The 20,635-nt window shown below is 39.8% G+C and overlaps 1 protein-coding gene across 11 annotated transcripts in view; it reads left to right on the top strand.

Annotated features, from left to right (window-relative positions):
* RASGRP3 (RAS guanyl releasing protein 3) overlaps positions 1-20,635 on the top strand; it is a 159,451-nt gene that overhangs the window by 92,804 nt on the left and 46,012 nt on the right. For all 11 annotated transcript variants that reach the window (XM_055378834.2, XM_055378831.2, XM_055378830.2 and 8 more), the window contains 3 exons: positions 13,109-13,241; positions 16,404-16,600; positions 17,936-18,038. In XM_055378834.2, coding sequence (XP_055234809.1) covers positions 16,531-16,600; positions 17,936-18,038 — 173 coding nt within the window. In that variant the 5' untranslated portion in view covers positions 13,109-13,241; positions 16,404-16,530. The remainder of the gene's footprint in view (positions 1-13,108; positions 13,242-16,403; positions 16,601-17,935; positions 18,039-20,635) is intronic.

The raw sequence follows: 20,635 nt of genomic DNA, 5'->3' as shown, positions 1-20,635 counted from the left end.
ATCCTGTGAGCATTCCTGATTTTCCATGCCTTCCTGCCTTCTTCAGTGCCATTTTCTCTGTGTGCAGCGTTCTCCTTCTTCTCTCTGCCCAGTGCATCCCTGCTTGTGCGGCTAGGCACAGCTCGGTTCTATGAGTCACCTTGTTTTTACCTCTCTCACAACACTTTCATAATGCCCCTGATCATAACTTCTGTCCATGTGTGCCCCCTCTCTAGATCCTCAAGCCTCCGAGATCACAATCTGTGCCTGACATATGCTTGTACCTCCGCCATGGTGTTAATCATAGTGTCTGGCACAGAAATAAGTGTTTATTCAACAGACAAGAAAGTGACTGGAGAAGTATTCACTGTAATTTTATCCTCTTTAACAATCTGTAATACTAAAAATTGGGAAGCATATCTTGAAATTCCATTATGAGCCTGTTAATATAAAAGAAATAAATGTATTCAATAATCAAAAGAGAAACATCAAGACAAGAATAAGGTTAGACTCATCCCCAACCCCCTCCCATTTCTGACCTCTGTTCCTCTCCTAAGATTCACCCCATCCCTGGTCCTAGCCCAATCCTGGACAGTGAGTCCCTCCCTAAGGCGAACCACCTGTCTCCTTGGCTTTGTCCAGACACCTAATCCTCACTCTATACAGTGATTGAAACCCCAGTTTTTGGCCAGGTGCGGTGGCTTAATCTCAGCACTTTGGGAGACCGAGGTGGGCAGATCGCCTGAGCTCAGGAGTTCGAGACCAGCCTGGGCAACATGGTGAAACCCCATATCTACCAAAAATACAAAAATTAGCTGGGTGTGGTGGTGCGCACATGTAGTCCCAGCTACTCGAAAGGTGAGGTGGGAGAATTGCTTGAACCCAGGAGGTGGAGGTTGCAGTGTGCCAAGATCACGCCACTGCACTCCAGCCTGGGCAATGGAGTGAGACCCCCATCTCAAAACAAAACAAAACCAAAACCAGTTTTTGGTATCTCAATGCACAATGTTAATCAAGTAGCAAAATCTCGGCATTTAAAAAATCTGAAATATTTACATAAATGATTTGACCCAAATCACTTGTAAGGGTCAACTGATTTGGATCAAATCACCTGTGTCTTGAGCTATACTCAGAGAATTACATGCCCCATTAAAATATCAAATCCAAAAAAAAAAGAGAGAGAGAGGATAAGATTAGAGAAGAAAATTAAAGAAGAAACCAATTTGAAGTGTACAGACCATGTCAAAAGAATATGATGGCAGAGAAAAGTAGTCATATAAAGATATCAGGCATACTTCTGGGCTAGGGGATAGAAAAAATACAGTTTTATTCTTAAGCCAGTGGAGAGACCGACAGAACCATTCAGTAACATAAATTTTACAAAGCTAAAGGAAGTCAGTACGCTGAGTGCCAAAATCCACCTGGAAGGGTGAGGAGGGAAGAGGAGAATTCTGGAAAAGGGAGTAGGGGATTGCCAAGCGTAACTATTGGGAGAGGAGAGACATTCAAAAAAATAAAGAAATAATGTGTGCAAAGCATGGGGTCTGTGAAACCAGAGTTCCCTTTCACAGCAGTATCACATGTGCCGGAGTAAAGAGAGGAAAGAGGAGGGAGGGAATGCAGGGGGCAGGCTTTGTATGCCATGGAAAGGACTTTCTATTTATGTAAGACCACAGGGAAATGTGGAAGAATTTTGGAGACAGGAGTTCCGCAATCAATCTGATAATCTGGAAAGATTGATTTGGGCCCAGGAGAGAGGGGAGGTAAACAGGAACTGAGAACCAATATAGAAGTCTGAGAAGTGAGCCATTGCGGTGGGCCAGGGGAAACGGGACGACAGCTTGAACCCAGGACAGGCGGTGGAGATGAAGGGCAGTGGGCGAGGAGAAGAAACAACTGGGAAATAGGTGATCAGACTTGGGCATGAGGGATGGCAAAAGAGAGTGCTAGGAAATCTAGGGTGAGTCCCAAGTTTCTGGCATGGAATACTGGGAGGCAGGTTGAGCCATAGACCAAGGAGGGAAATATAGGAGATATAGCAGGTTAAAAAAGTGAGAAGGAGGTGGGTGCGGTGGCTCACGCCTGTAATCCCAGCACTTTGGGAGGCCAAGGCAGGCGGATCACAAGGTCAGGAGTTTGAGACCAGCCTGGCCAACATGGTGAAACCCCATCTCTAATAAAAATACGAAAAGTAGCCTGACATGGTGGCGCGCACCTGTAATCCCAGCTACTCAGGTGGCTGAGGCAGGAGAATAGCTTGAACCTGGGAGGCGGAGGTTGCAGTGAGCCAAGATCGCACCACTGCACTCCAGCCTGGCAACGGAGCAAGACTCCATCTCAAAAAAATAAATAAATAAAATAAAGTACACAGTTCAATGGTATTTAGTGTATTCACAAGGTTCTTTAACAACTAGCACTATCAAATTGGACAGCAATTTTATCACTCCAAAAAGAAACGGTGAACCCACTGCAGTCAATTCCCATTCCTGCCTTCCCTCAGTGCCTGGCAACCACTAATCTCCTTTCTGTTGCTATAGATTTGCCTATTCTACATATTTTCTATAAATGGAGTTGCACAATATGTGGCCTTCTATGTCTGGCCTCTTTCACTTAGTATAACGTTTTCAAGGTTCATCTATATTGTAGCATGTATCAGTACCTTGTTCCTTTTCATCATTAAATAATATTCCATTGTATGGAGATATACTTCATTTTGTTTATCCATTTGTCGATTGATAGACATTTGGGTTGTTTTCACTTTGGGGAAATTATGAATAATACTGCTATGAACATTTTTCAATTCTCTTGGGTATGTACCTAGGAATGAATTTGCTAGATCATATGATAACTCTATGTTTAAGTTTTTGAGGATCTACCTAACTCATTTCCAAAGTGACTGTGCCATTATACATTTCCACTAGCGATGGATGAGGGTGAGATACGAAAACTTACCCAAATGTTAAGTAAAACTTGTCCAAAGTCACATGCTAGTAAGTAGAAGAGCTAGGATGCAATCCCAAGTCCACCTGTCTCCAAACCCTACTCCCTTCCTCTGCAGTTTGCGTGTAGCTGGTCTCTGGTTTGGAGTCATCAACGTAGAGGTGGTAGCTGAAGCCACTTCTGTGGATGAGTTCAGCATGGAGACATGAGAACCGTTGGCAGTTTAGAGGCCAGCAGTAGGAAAGGAGTCTGCAGATGAGACGATGAGGTATGACCAGAGGCATAAAAGAAAAACCAGGGAAGAGATGTTGCCAGGAAAACCAACCAAAAGGAGAATTTAAGGGAGGGTGTGGTCAAGAAGTACTACACTGTGGCTAAGCCTTAGCATAAGAAAACAATGAAGAGAGCTTAGCGGGTGTAATGACTTTTGCCAGAGTAGTTTGAATAGAGTATGAGGGCAGGAAGTAGAAGGGGAGTTAGACAGAGCTTGATTTGGGTGGTCTGAAGAGAGGATCAAATAGAACCAGCAAATTCTACTTGGCTGTGAGGGATGGGAGAGATGGCCACTAGAGGGTTGCTAAATTTTGTTTGTTTGTTAGTGTTTGGTTTTGGCCAGAAGACACCTCACATTTATTTATGTAGAGGAAATACAAGGGGAGTTACAAGCTAGAGGAAGGAGAAGTGGTAAGACGCATGAACTCTAGACAGTTACACCAAGGAACTGGTGAAGAGAGAAGAAAGGCATGGTGCTGTTTCTGCGTGTGGAGGTGGGTGGGGGTTGGGGGGTGCAGATACCTTCATATGGTAGGTCAAGGGAAATTAGTTCACTCTGGGCTTCCCTTCATTTGTCTTAATTTGCTCACACTTTAGTAAATTACAATTGATTAATTCCTCCTTTTACAACCTACCAACAACATCCTTATTCCCATTCCTTGGTCTCTTTTAACTCTCTTTCTTTTTTTCTTTCTTTTTTTTTTTTTTTTTTGAGATGGAATTTCTCTCTGCTGCCCTGTTGCCTAGGCTGGAGTGCAGTGGCAGAATCTTGGCTCACTGCTCACTACAACCTCCGCCTCCCGGGTTCAAGGGATTCTCCTGCCTCAGCCTCCCAAGTAGCTGAGACTACAGGCACGCACCACCACACCCAGCTAATTTTTTTGTATTTTTATTAGAGACAGGGTTTCACCATATTGTTCAGGCTGATCCCGAACTCCTGACCTCAGGTGATGCACTCGCCTTGGCCTCCCAAAGTGCTGGGATTACAGGTGTGAGCCACCATGCCCAGCCTTCCTCTAACTCTTTAACCTTTACTTTATGAAAAGCTAGCTTCTTCTCCCTCTTTCTTTCTCATTCTCTGTCTCTCTAGATCCACTAATGAGTCCAAAATACCCATCAGAAACCCTAGTTTCTCAGAGTTGTGGCATTTCTGAAAGCTAATCTGGCATGGTAGCAAACCAGTCTATCAACCTCTAAAATTCTTAAGAACTCCCAAAGTTCTCTTTTAGCATTTTGACAGACTGTTTCCCATACGTAAATCTGTTATTAATCCATTTGTAATATTGTTCTAATGGAAAATATATATTCTAAATTTCAACCACTTTACAAATTTAGTTGGGAACATTTCACAATTTTAGGACTTCCTTTTTTCTCACTGTGATTTATGCTCTTAAAACATTTTTGAAATGAATTTTTTTTGTTCTGATAAGGAGGGCAGAGTCGTAGTATTTATCTCAAGTCAGAGATGATGAAAGTGAGCCTCAGAGAAGTTAAATGGGACCTAAGATACTACATAAATTTTCTAGTCAGTTATATTTTCTTTTTTTGTAGGTATGGACTGTGATTTCATTTCAGGAATAAGGTGAAATTAGTTGATGTCTTAGATGGGAGGAAGACATATCGTTGGCTCTTGAGATTTGTTTTTCTTTTAGAGAAAAGAAGGACCATTTGCTGCAGGAAAAACATCTGAAACAAAAGGGAATGACAAAGTCATTAAGTGGAGCCTTCTAATTATGGGCCTCAAGCTGTGTAACTTTATTTGAGAGCACAGAAATAATTTTAAACACACTTTTTTTTTTGGTTCCTGTACTTTACCGTTAATTGATTCCAATAAAAAGTCTAGCTCCAAATCCCTGATTTCAGAAGTAATTTCAAACTGAGACGTTACCATCCCATAAAAGAGTACTATAAACACATGGCTTTCTAAATAGGAGCAAAATGTCTTCACTTAGATGATAACATAGTACAGTTTCTCTTAGAAAAGAGAAATTCATATTACATCTTCAGTATCTATATATACAAAGTTAGTGTCTAAATGGTAAAGGAAATCTATTTATTAAAGCTTATCACTGTCAATAGTGAAACTGGATAATAAAATTAATAATAAAAATAAAGCAGCATTGTGCAACCCCTATGCTTTTTGCAATCCTTTCATTTATTTGTGCCTTTAAAAAAATCCAAAGGTGGTTCAGAACTCAATATATCCCTACCTGACCCCAATCATTTTCTCTGTCATCAGCTTTTAATCTAAATATTGTTGTCTCATGTGTATTCTTATTCATTTTTCACGTAGTGATAAATTTCTGGAGTGCAAATTGCATATGTCTATCCTATGCCTAATTCTGGAATCATGTTCAGATATTTCCAACCACCTTACTGTCTGACACTATTGGACTTAGCCTGTATTTTCTATTGTAATTTTGTGACCCATAAAGCTTAGTATCTTTCCTGTCAAGAAGGCCTCCTAGATCTCCTTGGGTGGAATTTGGTCCCATTTCTGTGCTCCCGCAATGCCCTGGGCATCTGTCTCTGTCACCAGACTTAATGGACTCATTGGTTTATAATAACTGATTTATATTATGTCTCCCCCATGGGATTGTATGCTGCTGAGAATGGGCTCTCTACACCTCCAGCCTATTGCTATAAACATTGTGCTTAACGTTTAATAGACAATAAACGTTGGCTTTTGTGCCCAACCAAACTAATGCCTTTCTCTGAAAACCTGGAGGTCCATTTAAAGACAGTCTTTCATTATGTTGGTGCTTCTTGCTGCATTCCTCTGTAGCAACTTAAAATTCTTGTTTTCAAATCCTTTCCCTTGTTTTTAGCGACAGTCAGCTTCCACTGCTAGCCTAGAGTGATGGTGGTTTAGGAGAGATTTTGTAGTCCAGGCTGTGCCTTCTGTTCACATTCTCTTGCTTTTTAGAGGCTTTCCATGTAATGTCTTCATTCCCTTGGAGCCTCTTTTGTGTAGATTCTATCCTTGGAGATTGTTATCAGGATGCAGTGGGATGATCCCTAAGAATTTTACTTATGCAGTTGTTAAAAATTCCTTCCTGTTCATAGTGAGCACATGAGGCAGAGCACGTTGGTATTGGCACCAAGTACTAAACAGAAGTCAATAACCAGCTCAGAGCTCATCTCACAAGACCTCATTGCATTTTTTGGTGAGAATTAAGTAAAAAGCAAGATTTAGCCACATTTTAGTTATTGTTGGATTGTATGGGAGGAGCCTGGCCTCCCAGAGTTTGTTGGGGAAAAATATCAACACTGTGACCAACATGAAGAGCACCTAAATGATTCCTCCTCTTCCTCCTCCTCCATATCATCATCATCATCACCACCACCACCACCACCACCACCACCATTATTATCAGCATCAAATCCACTCAGAATTAAGTGGAACAACAAAGGAGTAAAGGAATGTGACTTTATTTCAGGTAATTTGAGACCAGGTACTTCCAGAGCATTAGGACCGCAGACAGGATTTTTTTTTTTTTTTTTTTTTTGAGATGGAGTTTTGCTCTTGTTACCCAGGCTGGAGTGCAATGGCGCGATCTTGGCTCACCACAACCTCTGCCTCCCGGGCTCAAGCAATTCTCCTGCCTCAGCCTCCTGAGTGGCTGGGATTACTGGCATGAGCCACCACTCCCGGCTAATTTTGTATTTTAGTAGAGACGGGGTTTCTCCATGTTGGTCAGGCTGGTCTCGAACTCCTGACCTCAGGTGATCCGCCCACCTCAGCCTCTCAAAGTGCTGGGATTACAGGCGTGAGCCACCATGCCAACAGGATTCTTTGGAATACAATATTGGTATTTTTGAGAGAAGAAAATATTGATCTTTAAAAAAATGATTTTCCCAAAGTTTAAAATTTTAACTTCTGAGGCTCAAGTTTCCTAGTTCTGGGTCTTAACTTTGAGGCATTATTTAGAAAGTGAACACTCGAGTTGCCATAGTAAGTCATAATCCTTCAATGTGGCTGAATGTGTCCATCTGGAAGCCATACAGCTGCAGGTGTCTAGCATGTATATATATCATTTCCCTGCTATGTTCGGCTGCAGCCAAATGCTAGGAAAATACCCCCTTGGTGGGACTTTGGAATTTCATGGTATTTATTACTAAAGCTTCTCTAAGATTCTCATTTCTTGTTCAACTTATGTCAGGTAGCTGTAAATATGTTGGTTTGGTTGCCAATATTCAATACCAGTAACCAAGAAAACATAAATAAAATGCAGTTAAGCCTTGTTACTTGTTAGCAGAAAATGCAACAAGGCCTTGTGAGATGAGCTCTGAGCTGGTTATTGACTTCTGTTCAGTACTTGGTACCAGTGATTCCCTGAGTTGCCAAGCTTGCTGTAATAGTGAACGTTATTCATTTTCAGACAATAGGGCCAGTGATAGAATGCTTACCAGCCAAACACAGAGAATAACAAACCTTTGTTCTAGACAATGTCTAGAAACTGATCTAATGGGCAGGCCTTAACAACAGCTGAAATTTTTGTGGGTAGTAGAAAAACATAAATTTTTGGAGTTGGACTTGGCTTTGCAACTTAACTAGTAACATGATACTGGACAAGTAATTTAACTTCTTTAGGCCTCAATTTCCTTATCCATGAAATGGAGATAATAAGACCTTAGCTTTCGGGGTGTTAAAAGATTGAAAGATAATATAGGCAATTTTCCCAACATTATATCTGTCACATTACATTGCCACCAACAAATGGTATTTTTAGATGCTGTTATTACTTCATTTTCTAAAATCCAGCACAATGTTGATTATTAATTCCCCATTAACTTAGTGAAATCTCTTTTCAGGATAAAACAGACAGACAAAAAAAATTTTTAAATCTAGGAAAATCCTATTATCACATTAAATAAACACATCCAATGCAAGAAGGACAAAAAAATTATTTTAGAGTTGAAAATTACAGTATTAAGCGTGGCTCCTTCCTACTGTCATTGTTAAATAACCTTTGGAGATACTGCCTCACCATCCATAATTATGGGGGATTTTAGTCTTCATGTCATCAGTTGTGATCCATTTACAATGAATGAACTTTGCCATAAGCACCAGGCCCATTTCTTATATTCATACTATCCCAGTAGGTTTGTGATAGAAACAAGTTTGACAGTGATGACAGTATGACTTTGGTGGAGCACACTGGGAAGAACACCTGATTGAAGAAAATAAAATAAAAAGAAAAATTCAAAGAACAGAAGAGTGAACTTAAAAGGAATGAGAAGGAAAATTTAAACAGAAACAAGACCAATGCAGAAATAAACAAATAATTTCAAATATAGTCAACTGAGGCCAGGCACAGTGGCTCACACATGTAATCCCAGCACTTTGGGAGGCCAAGGTGGGCAGATCACTTGAGGTCAGGAGTTCAGACCATCCTGGCCAATGTGGTGAAACCCCATCTCTACTAAAAATACAAAAATTAGCCGGGCATGATGGTGTGTGCCTATAATCCCAGGTACTCGGAAGGCTGAGGTAGGAGAATTGCTTGAAACTGGGGGGCAGAGGTTGAAGTGAGCCGAGATCACACCACTGCGCTCCAGCCTGGGTGACAGAGCAAGACTCAGTTAATGAGAGCATTGGAGAGTGTGAGTGGTGGGGCAGAGATGCAGAAAGCCTAGTGGGGAAGGTGGGGATCATAAGAAAGGTGGCTCAGGTGGTAGTTACCAGAATGTAATATTTTGGATCAAGTCAAAGGACGGGAGAGAAATGATTTTCTTGAGACGGAGTCTCTGTCTGTTGCCCAGGCAGGAGTGCAGTAGCAGGATCTCGACTCCCTGCAACCTCCACCTCCCAGGTTCAGGCGATTCTCCTGCCTCAGCCTCCCAAGCAGCTGGGATTACAGGCACGTGCCACCACGCCTGGCTACTTCTTGTATTTTTATTAGAGATGGGGTTTCACCATGTTGGCCAGGCTGGTCTCGAACTCCTTACCTCAAGTGATCCACCCACCGCAGCCTCCCAAAGTGCTGGGATTACAGGCGTGAGCCACCGTGCCTGGCCCATATCTGGATTTTTAAAAGATTCTTTCAGCTGCAGAATGGAGAATAGATTATAGTAAAGACCTATACTGAGGATGGGGAAACCAGTTAGTAATTGGTTAAAATCATTCAGGCAAGAGATGATGGTTGTCTAAACCAGCATGTGTCCATGGAGAAGGGAAAGAAGTGGTTGGTGGCAGAATTTCTTTTGAAAATAGATTCAGAAAGATTTACTGATCCATTGTCTATGGGGAATGATCAGAATCAAGGATAATTCCCAGATTTCTAGCTAGATATTTGGTTGGCTGATGGTGCCATTCCCCTGCGATTGAGAAATTGAGAGTGGAGGGGAGGAGAAACAAGTTTGTGGGAGGAAAATGATGAGTTCACTTTGGCAGTATTGATTTAGAGATGCCTGAGATTCCAAGGAGAAATTTTGTTTTAAATGATTTCCCTTGATCATATCAAGGGGAAATTTTGAGTTAACTTCTAGATATCCATTACAGACTTCTGAGTTAAGACCTGGGCATCTTTAAGTGCTAAGAATTAGCAGGAAAAAAAATATTGGAGGAAGAGGCAGAAGAGTGAGAAGTTAATTCACGTAATGTGGTCCCTGGGAGGACAAGAGTAAGGGATCCATGCACAGGTGGAGGGATTGACCTTGGATAAAGAAGAGGGCCACTTCTTTCAATGCAATAGCAGGAGAGACCCCCAAAAAGGGCGTCCATGTGGGTAAATTTCTCATTTTTATGGAAGGAAATCAAGGAAGTTTCTGCCTGGCAACTTCCATTTACTCTAAAAAGGAGACACGGTCATCTGCCAGAAGGTATGATGGATACCGTTCTGAGGTTTATTGAGAGGAGAAAATGTACAAAAGCCATTGTGAAAAGAGAAGAAAGGAACCAGAATTATCAGGATTATTTCTGTCAAGAGTAGAAGGCTGATGTTTTTCTTCTCCTGGAGGTATTTGTTTGTTTTTTATTGTTGTTGTTGTTGTTGTTTTTGAGAGGAAGTTTAGTGTTCCTTGCTTTTTGGGCTATTGTATCATCTACCCATGTCATGTTTCTAAAATTACTTCAGAAAACTTCTGGAACAATGTTTGTGGCAAATCTCCCCTGCATTCAAGAAGCAATTATGAGTTTCTATTGTTATGGTCTAGTTACACTTTCCATAAGTCTGAGCCTCAGAACTAAAGCAAGGCTGGCATTTGTTAGGTGGTGTCCTCACCAGGGCACAGATCCTAGCTCCCATTTCACCTAGGTTTGCTTGATATGGTGAAGAGGACGTTAAGATACCATTGGAAATGAAATAATAAGAAAATCAGGCAGGGTGTTGTGGCTCATGCGTGTAATCCCAGCACTTGGGGAGGCTGAGGTGGGTGGATCACTTGAGGTCAGGAGTTCGAGACCAGCCTGGCCAACTTGGGGAAATGTCCGTTTCTACTAAAAATACAAAAATTAGCCAGGTGTGGTGGCACATGCTTGTAATCCCAGCTACTTGGGAGGCTGAGGTGGGAGAATCACTTGAGCCTGGGAGGCGGAGGTTGCAGTGAGCTGAGATCATGCCACTGCACTCCAGCCTGGGCAACAGAGCAAGACCATCTCAAAAAAAAAAAAAAATCCAGATATGATCATGCCATTCTCCTTTCAAACAATGGCTTCCCGTTGCCCTTTGAATAAAGGATATACTCCTTACTAAAGCTTATAATACTGTCATGAGCTACTTCCACTGACGTTTTAGTCTCATCTCTTGCCATAACACTTTAGTCATTCTAAATGTCTTTTCGATTTCTCATAATTGCCATCTTCATTACTAAGCTAAAACTCCTCAGGCTTCTAGACTAAATTAGTGCCCCTCCCTACCTGCTCTGTGCTCCATAAGATATTTTATTGTCATTGTTCCTTTAATTCTTTGCTAGACTATAGAGGCAAGGATTGTATCTGTCTTGCTTATCCATTTATCCTTCGCTTCCCCAACACCAACCCCTTCTACCAGCCACTCTAGTATTCTGTTCAGTGTCTGGTGTCTAGTAGATCCTCAGTAAGTATTTATCAAATAAATTAATTGTCTTTCAGAGTTTTTATTATTTCATTTACTAACCTCAATCTTAATTCTCCTATGGAGTATCAGGTAATATAATCACAGCACTTTTAAAAAAAATCTCATGTCTGTGGTGATAAAGAGAAATTAAGTTTGCATATTTCCAGAACAATGAATGCTGACATCTTTTGCATTAATCTTTAAGACTTCAAGGTTTGTAACAATTACCACTTGTATTCATGAAGGATTAGTCATTTAGAGAAACCTCTTTGTCTCCATATGGAGGTCATATGAATGTAAAGATATTTATGTAGTCATTTATGCATAAAGATAATAACTGCCATTGGCAGGGAAGGATCTTCAAGAAATTCTTTTATCTTGGAATAGAGATAATGTGATAGACAAGACAATTGTTGAAAGTTCTAATGTGGCCGACATCATTTCAAAACGATTTGTTGAATACTTACTAGTTACAATATTTCACCTTATAAATCCTGCAATTCTAGAGCCAAGAGAAAGCTTCCCTGTCATTTTGGCATACTTCCTAGATACCGTCTGGGAATTTAGTCTACAACATCTCTGACAGTCATGACCTAACTTTGGCTTGAGAGCCTTTGAGAATTGGAGTCCCTTGCTGGTGAGGCTGCTTGGCCCCCTAATAGGTGCTCCAGTGTCATCGTATTTTTTCTTCGAATATCTTTTCTCTTCTCTAAATGAACACCTCTCTCCCTTTCGCTTCTACAAATTGGTCCTCTACTTCAGGCCTCAACTTAAAAGACTTTTAATATGGGAGGGGAAGAAGTAGTGCAGGTAAAAGGAGACCCTTTCCCTGAGCACTCAGCGTTCTGCAGGCTCCGTGATGGATTCACTTTATGTGACCTCACTAAGTCTTTAAACAGTCTAGTAAAGTACGCAGCATTATGGCATTTTACTCAGAGATAAGTCAGACTTTCCCCATTCAGTTACCTAATGTTGAAACCCAGTTGTTTTTTTAATGGAGAGGTTCTGAGTCAAGAGCCTGGTATGCTCATTTATATCTGTTAATGAACAGTTACATGGAATTGGCTACCTTTTATTATTTCTAAAATTGGGAGCACTGTTCTTAGTGTCCTAGGCAACCTCAGAAGGATGTTTTTTGACAATAGAGGCTTCACAAGTCATGTTAATGAACGTCCTTTTGCTACAAGAACATATAGTAGCCTTTGAAATCACACCCAACAAAACTCTATTGCCCTTTAAAAATAACACTTTTCTTTTAGAAATAATTCAAACCCCTGGAGAAATGTGGCTTATTGTGTCCCTTTCAGACTTGGGAGAAAATGTATATGCTGGAGAACAATAATTTTCATGGCCGCTGGAGAGTACCTATCAACACTACAGCAAGTCCTAAACAAACAGCAAGTTCTTAAGTCCCCATTGGGAGACTAAACAACCTGCTCTAAAATAACATTGACATTCATGTTGAGATAATCAGTAGTGATTTAGGGTCAGAGTTTAGTGATCACGACCACAGATTGTTTTAAGGATTTACTAACATTTCAAAGTCAATGTTTGGAAATTCTTAATGAGTAATCCACTGATATAAGTATATTTGCATGAAATAGTGGTTTATACTATGTGTATAGAACTTGGTTTTGTCGCATATGTGGGTTTTTAATAGGCTGCAAAAAGCTTACTTGATTTAAAAAAAAATTGTGTTACCAAATAACTGTTTTGAATATTTGCTCTTGTTAATTGATGTTGTGGGTGAAGTTTAGACAAAATCTCAAATACCACCTATAACTCAAAGTTTTTGAAAATGCTTTAACACAATGTGGATTCTTTGGGGTTATCATGATCTAATTCTATATGGGGGTTTCTTTCTGTTCTTTTGTCAGGTTCTCCAAAATACTTATCATTCAGGTTGAATAAACCAGTTCTACAGACTGCTTCTTCCGTGCATTTCCCAATGACGCTAACTGCCCTTAAAATTCTTTCAGATTTGGAACTCTATCTGTATGGAAACAACAGGTAAGTATTTCCTTAAATTGTCATAAATTATGTAAGAATTCTAATAAAAATTAAATATGCCTAGAGAAACTAAAAGAAACGTGCTATGATGTTAATAGGAGTTATCTTTGGATGATGAGATTAGGGATAACTTTTTCTTTAATGTCCTATTTTAAATAATAAGTGTATATTGCTTTTGTGATAAAGAAGCCTTATTTTGAAAAAGGCAGTTGTAGACACAATAATGTCCACACATAGGAAATGAGATCTCAGGTAAATGTGCAGGTGACAGAAGATGGAGCAGAGACTCAGACACATCTACTGATTGCAGAAACAGATTGTAACCTGATAGCCCGGCCCACCTGGCCTGTCGTGTGCCAGTTTCTTGGCAGATCAGAAATATAACCCTAAACATGGTGATGAGTCTTTGGTTCCAGGTTATCTCTAACCCCTTATGGGGATGTGAACACCTTCCCCAGACAGCTCAGCTGAGTAATTTTGGTTTTGAATTGAGAAACCAGTTTAGTCTAGGCCTATTTGTTCTAAGTAATATGTCTACTGTTCCGTGAGTAACAGGCTTAAAAAAAAATGTCTGTATACACATGAAGGTAATCAAACTTGTTAATTGTTCAATCTTGACTTTTAAGGGTACTGATAGAGTTTACATTAGAGGAATCAGAGAAGTTCTGCCCCAGAATGTCTTGGAAAAGGCAAGTTCTAATGATGAATACAGGCAGATTCTATTAAGTTTAGAAAACTGGCAGAAATTTTTGTCCCAGTGATGTTTACTTGAAGCTGATTTAGTAAACAAACTTCAAAAAGTCTCTTAAAAATGTATGGTATCTATACACACTCACATAAATACACTCATATTCAATGACAAACCTCTGACAAGTTTCATGATATTCATTTCCTCACCTATTAATCCACTCGTTTATTAATTTAGTGAATAATTTTTGAGTATCTTTTATGTGAGAAGCAAAACCTTAGGTGTTAAGGAGTATACCAGAGAACAAACACAAAAATCTCTACAATCTTGGAGCTTATGTTTATGGCACTATAGAGATTTATAAACAAATAAACAAGTAAAATATATAGTTTGTCAGATGGTGTTAAGTGTTATGAAGAAAAATAAATCCAGGAAGGGCGGTAGGACATGCCAAGTGAGAGGTGGGTGAGAGCTGAGAGGTGCGTTGTTTTAAATAGGTCAGGAAAGGCCTTACAGATAAGGTAACTTTGTTAAAAGATATAAAAAACTTAGTTCCAGATGACTTTAATAATCTGCTTTCACAAATCATTTGAGCAGCAGAATTGGGAAAGCGTTTGATCCAGCGTTTCTGCTGTTTTTATTGAACACTTGAAATAACCCTTTATTTTATGTTCTAAGAGTGGTAGTACCTTCAGCACAAGAATCTGGTTCTTTCACTGAATTAATAGAGGGCAAACATTTTTTCCCCAGAGTTATGTGCCTGGTGAACAGACTCATTCCAATGTCACTCCAGTGGTCTCACTGAACTAATACAACCATACATATGGACATTAGGTATTTTTTCCTATTCATTCACATGTTTGTTTTCTGAAGTTGACTATGAGCCTGTTGAAGGTAAGAATGGGACAATGATTTGTTCATCTTGGCAGCCTCAATGCCTAACCAAGTTCCTGGCATAGGTCAGGTGCTCAATGATTGCCAGTTGAATAAATAAAGTTCAAGAGTAAAATAGACATTGACTTTAAACAGCTCACGAGATGAATCCTCAATGGCTGCATTTACCTACTAAAATGTCTAAAGTGGATAAATGTCTTACAACATGACAGCCTCGCTCCTGCTCCAAGTCCTGTGGGGACCTGGCATCAAGGACCTGCTCTGTAAAATAAAGTGATGATGTCTATCCAGCAGCGATGCTTTTGAGTATAAGCAACTATAAGAGGCTATTGCCAATCACGTTTTCCACATGACAGTGCTGGCAAATGGGATAGCTGTCATCCCCACATTTTCCTTCTGTCTCTGTAACAGATAATCTGTCTTACATCTTCTTTCTGAGATGATGTGGAGGAGTGATACCCTTTACACTAGATTAGCAGGCAAAACTATGATGGTTTGTGATATCCATGCTTGTAGAAGTAATAAGAAGAAAGGGAACACAGAAGCTTTATTTTATAGTGGAGTCCTGATTCTAGGCCTTAATAATTGCATGGTTTTGGGTAAGTTGCTAAATCACTGTGAATCCCATCACCTCATCTGTAAACTGGGAATAATAATTACTACCTTACAGCATTGTTGTGAAGGTCAAGTTCAATAATACACACAAAGCATTCGGAATGGTGCATAGTACATAATGTGGGTGTTCAATAAATTAACAGTAGTATTTTTACCACTACAAAGAATAATCTTACTCTTAGGCAAGTAGAATCTGTTACAGTTGTTGAATATTTATGTAATCATTGAGGATGTTTATAAATATATTTGCTTCTAAAAATTTTTTCCTTACATATTCTTTTATTAATATTAAACCAAGTAACATTCATAATATTCTTGAATATCTTATCACTTAAGAACATGAGGAAAGGTGGCCGGGCACAGTGGCTCACACCTGTAGTCCTAGCACTTTGAAAGGCTGAGGTAGGTAGATTGCTTGAACTCAGGAGTTCAAGACCAGCCTGGGCAACATGGCAAAACCCTATCTCTACAAAAAAAAAAAAAAACCCAAAAAATAACCAGGAGTGGTGGTGTGTGTCTGTAGTCCCAGCTACTTGGGGGTCAGAAGTGGGAGAATTGCTTGAACCCGGGAGGTCGAGGCTGCTGTGAGCCGAGATCGCACTACTGCACTCCTGCACTCCAGCCTGGGTGATAAAGTGAGACTCTGTCTCAAAAACAAGAACAAAAACAGACAAAAAAAAGGATATAAGGAAAGTATAAAACATTGCATTAAAAAATTTCAGCAGTGAAGTGGGATGGTATATAACAGGGAACATCTCCATGGTCTCCAAGCAGCATCCATCCCTGGGAACAGCTTAGCAGGTATTTTGGCATCATAAAAGGTTGATGTAATCTCAGTCACTATGATACTTTTCTTGTACAAAGATACAGTCAATGGAAGTCATTATCTTTTCAGGTAGGAAAGTGATGCTCTAATGGGGTCTGAACTCTAGTCTAATAACTTTCTCTTTTTTTTTTTTTTTTAGAGTTTTCTTGAAGTACAACTAAGGAGAGGTCACCACTAGGCACTAACATCGCTGACTTGCATGATTATGGAGATGGTCTATCTGATGCTGAAAATGTCTCTAGTTTTTTGACAACGGCTAAATAACCATGGGATCAAGTGGCCTTGGGAAAGCAGCAACATTAGATGAACTGCTGCGCACTTGCATTGAGATGTTTGGTACGAGCCTTTTCTCCTTTCATCTCTTTTGGATCTCTCGATGCTCTCACTTTCCTCTATTCAGAGGCAAGTTGCTTGCAGAACAGAGTTCAGTCTCTGTACCTTGGTATTTAAGGCCTTTCGGATGGACCCGGGTCTGTCTCTCCAGCTTCACTGCCCTCCATATTTCTTTCCCTTTACTACCCACAGCTCATACCCCAGTCAAACTGTCTACTTAATGTTTCTGGAACATTCTCTGCACCTTTCTACCACCATCCATTGGTCATATTCCCTTCACTGAAATTCTGCTTCAGGGCCCTCTCAGATGTTCATAGTACCATTCCTAGTCTTCTTGGTCAGGAATGCTGCTTGCCTCTTCCCCCATCCCATATCCCATTGTAATTCCTTATAGCACATGGCATATGCCTCTGTAATTGTTTCTTGGTCTTTTGACTCAGTCTTTTGACTCAGACGAATGTGAGTAGCACAATTGACTACATTCTACATTCATACACGTCATATCTGCTACTAGATTATACACTTTTCAGCTGTATGCTCCTTGTGTTGTTGTTTTCGTATCCACCTCAGCATTTTGGGTTATCCGTTGCACAAAGAAAGTCAACCCACATGGGAGTAGTTATTTATTAAATTGATTACTATAGACACCAGAGTTAAACCAGTGCAGGGTTGCCAGATAAAATACAGGATGACCAGTTACATTTGAATTTCTGACAAACATTTTTAGTGTTAGTATGACCTAAATAATGCCTGGGACATACTTACAATACAGAAATTTATCATTGTTTCTCTTAAATTCAAATTTAACTGATTGTCCTGAATTTTATTAAAACTGTCAACTGTAGACCAGAGGAAGGGTAAGACCCACCCACCTTTACTTGCAAGGAAATACTAGCCGAAGTAGGAGGTAAAAGATCACTGGTCGGCCAGGCGCAGTGGCTCACACCCGTAATCCCAGCACTTTGGGAGGCTGAGGTGGGCAGATCATGAGGTCGGGAGTTCAAGACCAGCCTGACCAATATGGTGAAACCCCGTCTCTACTAAAAATAGAAAAATTTGCCAGGCATGGTGGCAGGCACCTGTAGTCCCAGCTACTCAGGAGGCTGAGGCAGGAAAATGTTTGAACCCGGGAGGTGGAGGTTGCAGTGAGCCGAGATCATGCCAGTGCACTCCAGCCTGGGTGACAGAGCAAGACTCCATCTTAAAAAGAAATAAAATAAAAGATCATTTGTCTATGAAAAGTTTTTGACATATGACACTACTGCGTCTCTACTGATGTTAGAAAAAGTAAAGAATAGCACTATTATCTCCTCACTTCTTGTTTTATTTTTCTAACAGATGACAATGGAGAGCTGGATAATAGTTATTTGCCAAGAATAGTTCTACTGATGCACCGATGGTATTTATCTTCCACTGAATTGGCAGGAAAACTTCTCTGCATATATCTTTTCAACTACTGTGTAATTTTTACAATCATAAATCAAGCTCTGTATTTAGATAGAGTGTCTATCCAAAGCCAGTAAATTAAGATGAATAAATAGTCTTTGGTTATCCAGCTGTTTTGTGGATATACGTAGATGTCTAGACGAAACACATCTGGATGATAGACCAGATAGTTGACTCTCCATCTGGATGTTTTGACTGTACTTGAAAATAATCACTAAGATGTAAAATGAAGCAGGAACTGTAGGCTGGATGTTTCTAACTTGTCTTAAACATTTCTGTTATTAGAACAATGAGAGAATATTTAACAATGATTCAAGACCAGATTTGTTTCTTCTGGGATGACAAAATGGTGGGCATAGAGGATGCAGCTTAATCGTATGGAAATACAGCCAAAATAATATGCTCTTACTTGGGCACAAACATCAATTTAGTTTTCACATCTCCACTTGCTGCCAAGACACAATGAACATTCTAGCAGACTTATTATAATTTGTTGACTGATACTAATTTTAGATTTTCTTCTGAAATGAAAACAAAAAATCCCACATGGTTAGAAACACCATTCCATAATGAAGGCTTTTAGCAGTCTACCAGTTCTCTACATAATGCAGTCCAGAAAAGTGGTTGAAAGCCAAATGACTGAAAATGCAGTCTCCCATTTGTAAAAGGTTCTATTCCCTGAGAGCCAATGCTTATTATACAATCTCTAATGTCAGTTCCTGCAGTCTCTGCCTTCTTCAAGCCCATGAGGCCCTGGAGATGAGTGAGAACCCCTACAGGGAGGGGGAGCCTTAGAGAGAGAGGTGCAGCCTTAGAGGGAGAGGCACCATCGAGTGTTATTAGGGCCTGCCAAGGCTTCTGGAGCCAGTAGGGTGTCCACCTGTTAAGTTCAAGCTTCCTCCACTTTCTACTTCTTCTCTTCATCCTCCTCACAACCTCAGAGCAGAAAAGGATATTATACAGTCTATAAGGTCTGTGGAAGTGAGCAAGATCCTAGGTCCCAGTGGTCCAAGGGTCATATGACTCCACTGTTGAGGTGTAGAAAATAGGTAAGAATGGAGGGCATTGACTCAGTCTGGCCATATTCCTGACAACCTAGACATTGTCCAAAGAATGTACCCACCAACAGCATTCTCACCCTTAGCATGGCCACCAATGCATGAAACACAAATAAAAAGGGATATTTAGGCATAGTAACGTTTAATGTGGAAAGTTGAAGACTGCCTGTGAATCGACATTTCTATAAACTTTCCTCCCTTTGGATTCCTTGCTCATGCTATATCCACAGTGCCTGGCATATACACAAGCTCAATAAATATTTGTTAAAAAGAATATGAATAAATACACTTACAAGTAAATAACACAACTTGAGTATTAATATACCTGAAAACGACATTTTCAAATATTAAAGAAGAAATTAGAGTACCCATACAGTTACACATAGCATAACGACGGGGATACGTTCTAAGAAATTCATCATTCGATGATTTCATGATTATGCAAACATCATAGAGTGCACTCACACAAGCCTAGATGCTGTAGCCTACTACACACCTAGGCTATATGATGCAGCCTATTGGTCCTGGACTACAAACCTGTACAGCATGTCGCTGTACTGAATTCTATAGGCAATTGTAACACAATGGTGGGTATTTGTGTATCTAAACATAGAAAAGGTGCAGTAAAAATATGGTATAAAAGATAAAAAGTGGTACACCTGTATAGGGTGCTTATCATGAATGGAGCTTGCAAGACTGGAAGCCGCTCAGGGTGAGTCAGTGAGTCAGTGGAGAGTGAATGTGAAGGCCTACGACAGTAGTGTACAATATTGTAGACTTTATAGACACTATACACTTAGGCTACACCAAATTATAAAAATATTTTTCTTTCCTCAATAATAAATTAACCTTAGCTTACTGTAACTTTTATACTTTATAAACCTTTAAAAACTTTTTAGTCCTTTTGTAATAACACCTTAAAACACAAATATATTGCACTGCTGTAAAAAATATTTTCTTTCTTAATATCTTTATTCTACAAACTTTATTTAAATTTTTTTTTTACTTTTTAAACTTTTTTTGTTAAAAGCAAAGACAAAAACACATGCATTAGCCTAGGTTTAGGTTTACACAGGCTCAGGATCATCAATATCACTGTCTTCCCTATCTCTTGTTCCACTGGAAGGTCTGCAGGAGCAGTAACAGGCATGGAGCTGGTCATCTCCTATGTTAACAATCCCTTTTTCTGGAATAGGTCCTGAAGAACCTGCTGAGGCTGTTTTACAGTTAACTTTTTAATTTTTTTTTTACATAAGTAAAAGGAGTACTCTAAAATTACAACAAAAAATAATATAGTAAATACATAAACCAATAACAGTCATTTATTCTCAAGTATCATATACTACACATAACTGTGCACACTAGACTTTTATATGACTCACACAACAGCAGGTTTGTTTACACCACCATCACTACAAACACATGAGTAATGCATTGGGTTACAACATTATGCTGGCTACCATGTCACCAGGCAATAGGAATTTTTCAATCCCACTATAATCTTACTGGACCACTGTCATATATGCAGTCCTTC

The sequence above is a fragment of the Gorilla gorilla genome, chromosome 12, assembly GCF_029281585.2.
Source record: "Gorilla gorilla gorilla isolate KB3781 chromosome 12, NHGRI_mGorGor1-v2.1_pri, whole genome shotgun sequence".
Lineage (NCBI taxonomy): Eukaryota > Metazoa > Chordata > Mammalia > Primates > Hominidae > Gorilla > Gorilla gorilla.
The sequence above is the reverse complement of the archived record's forward strand: the minus strand, read 5'-3'. Positions and strand labels throughout refer to the sequence as shown.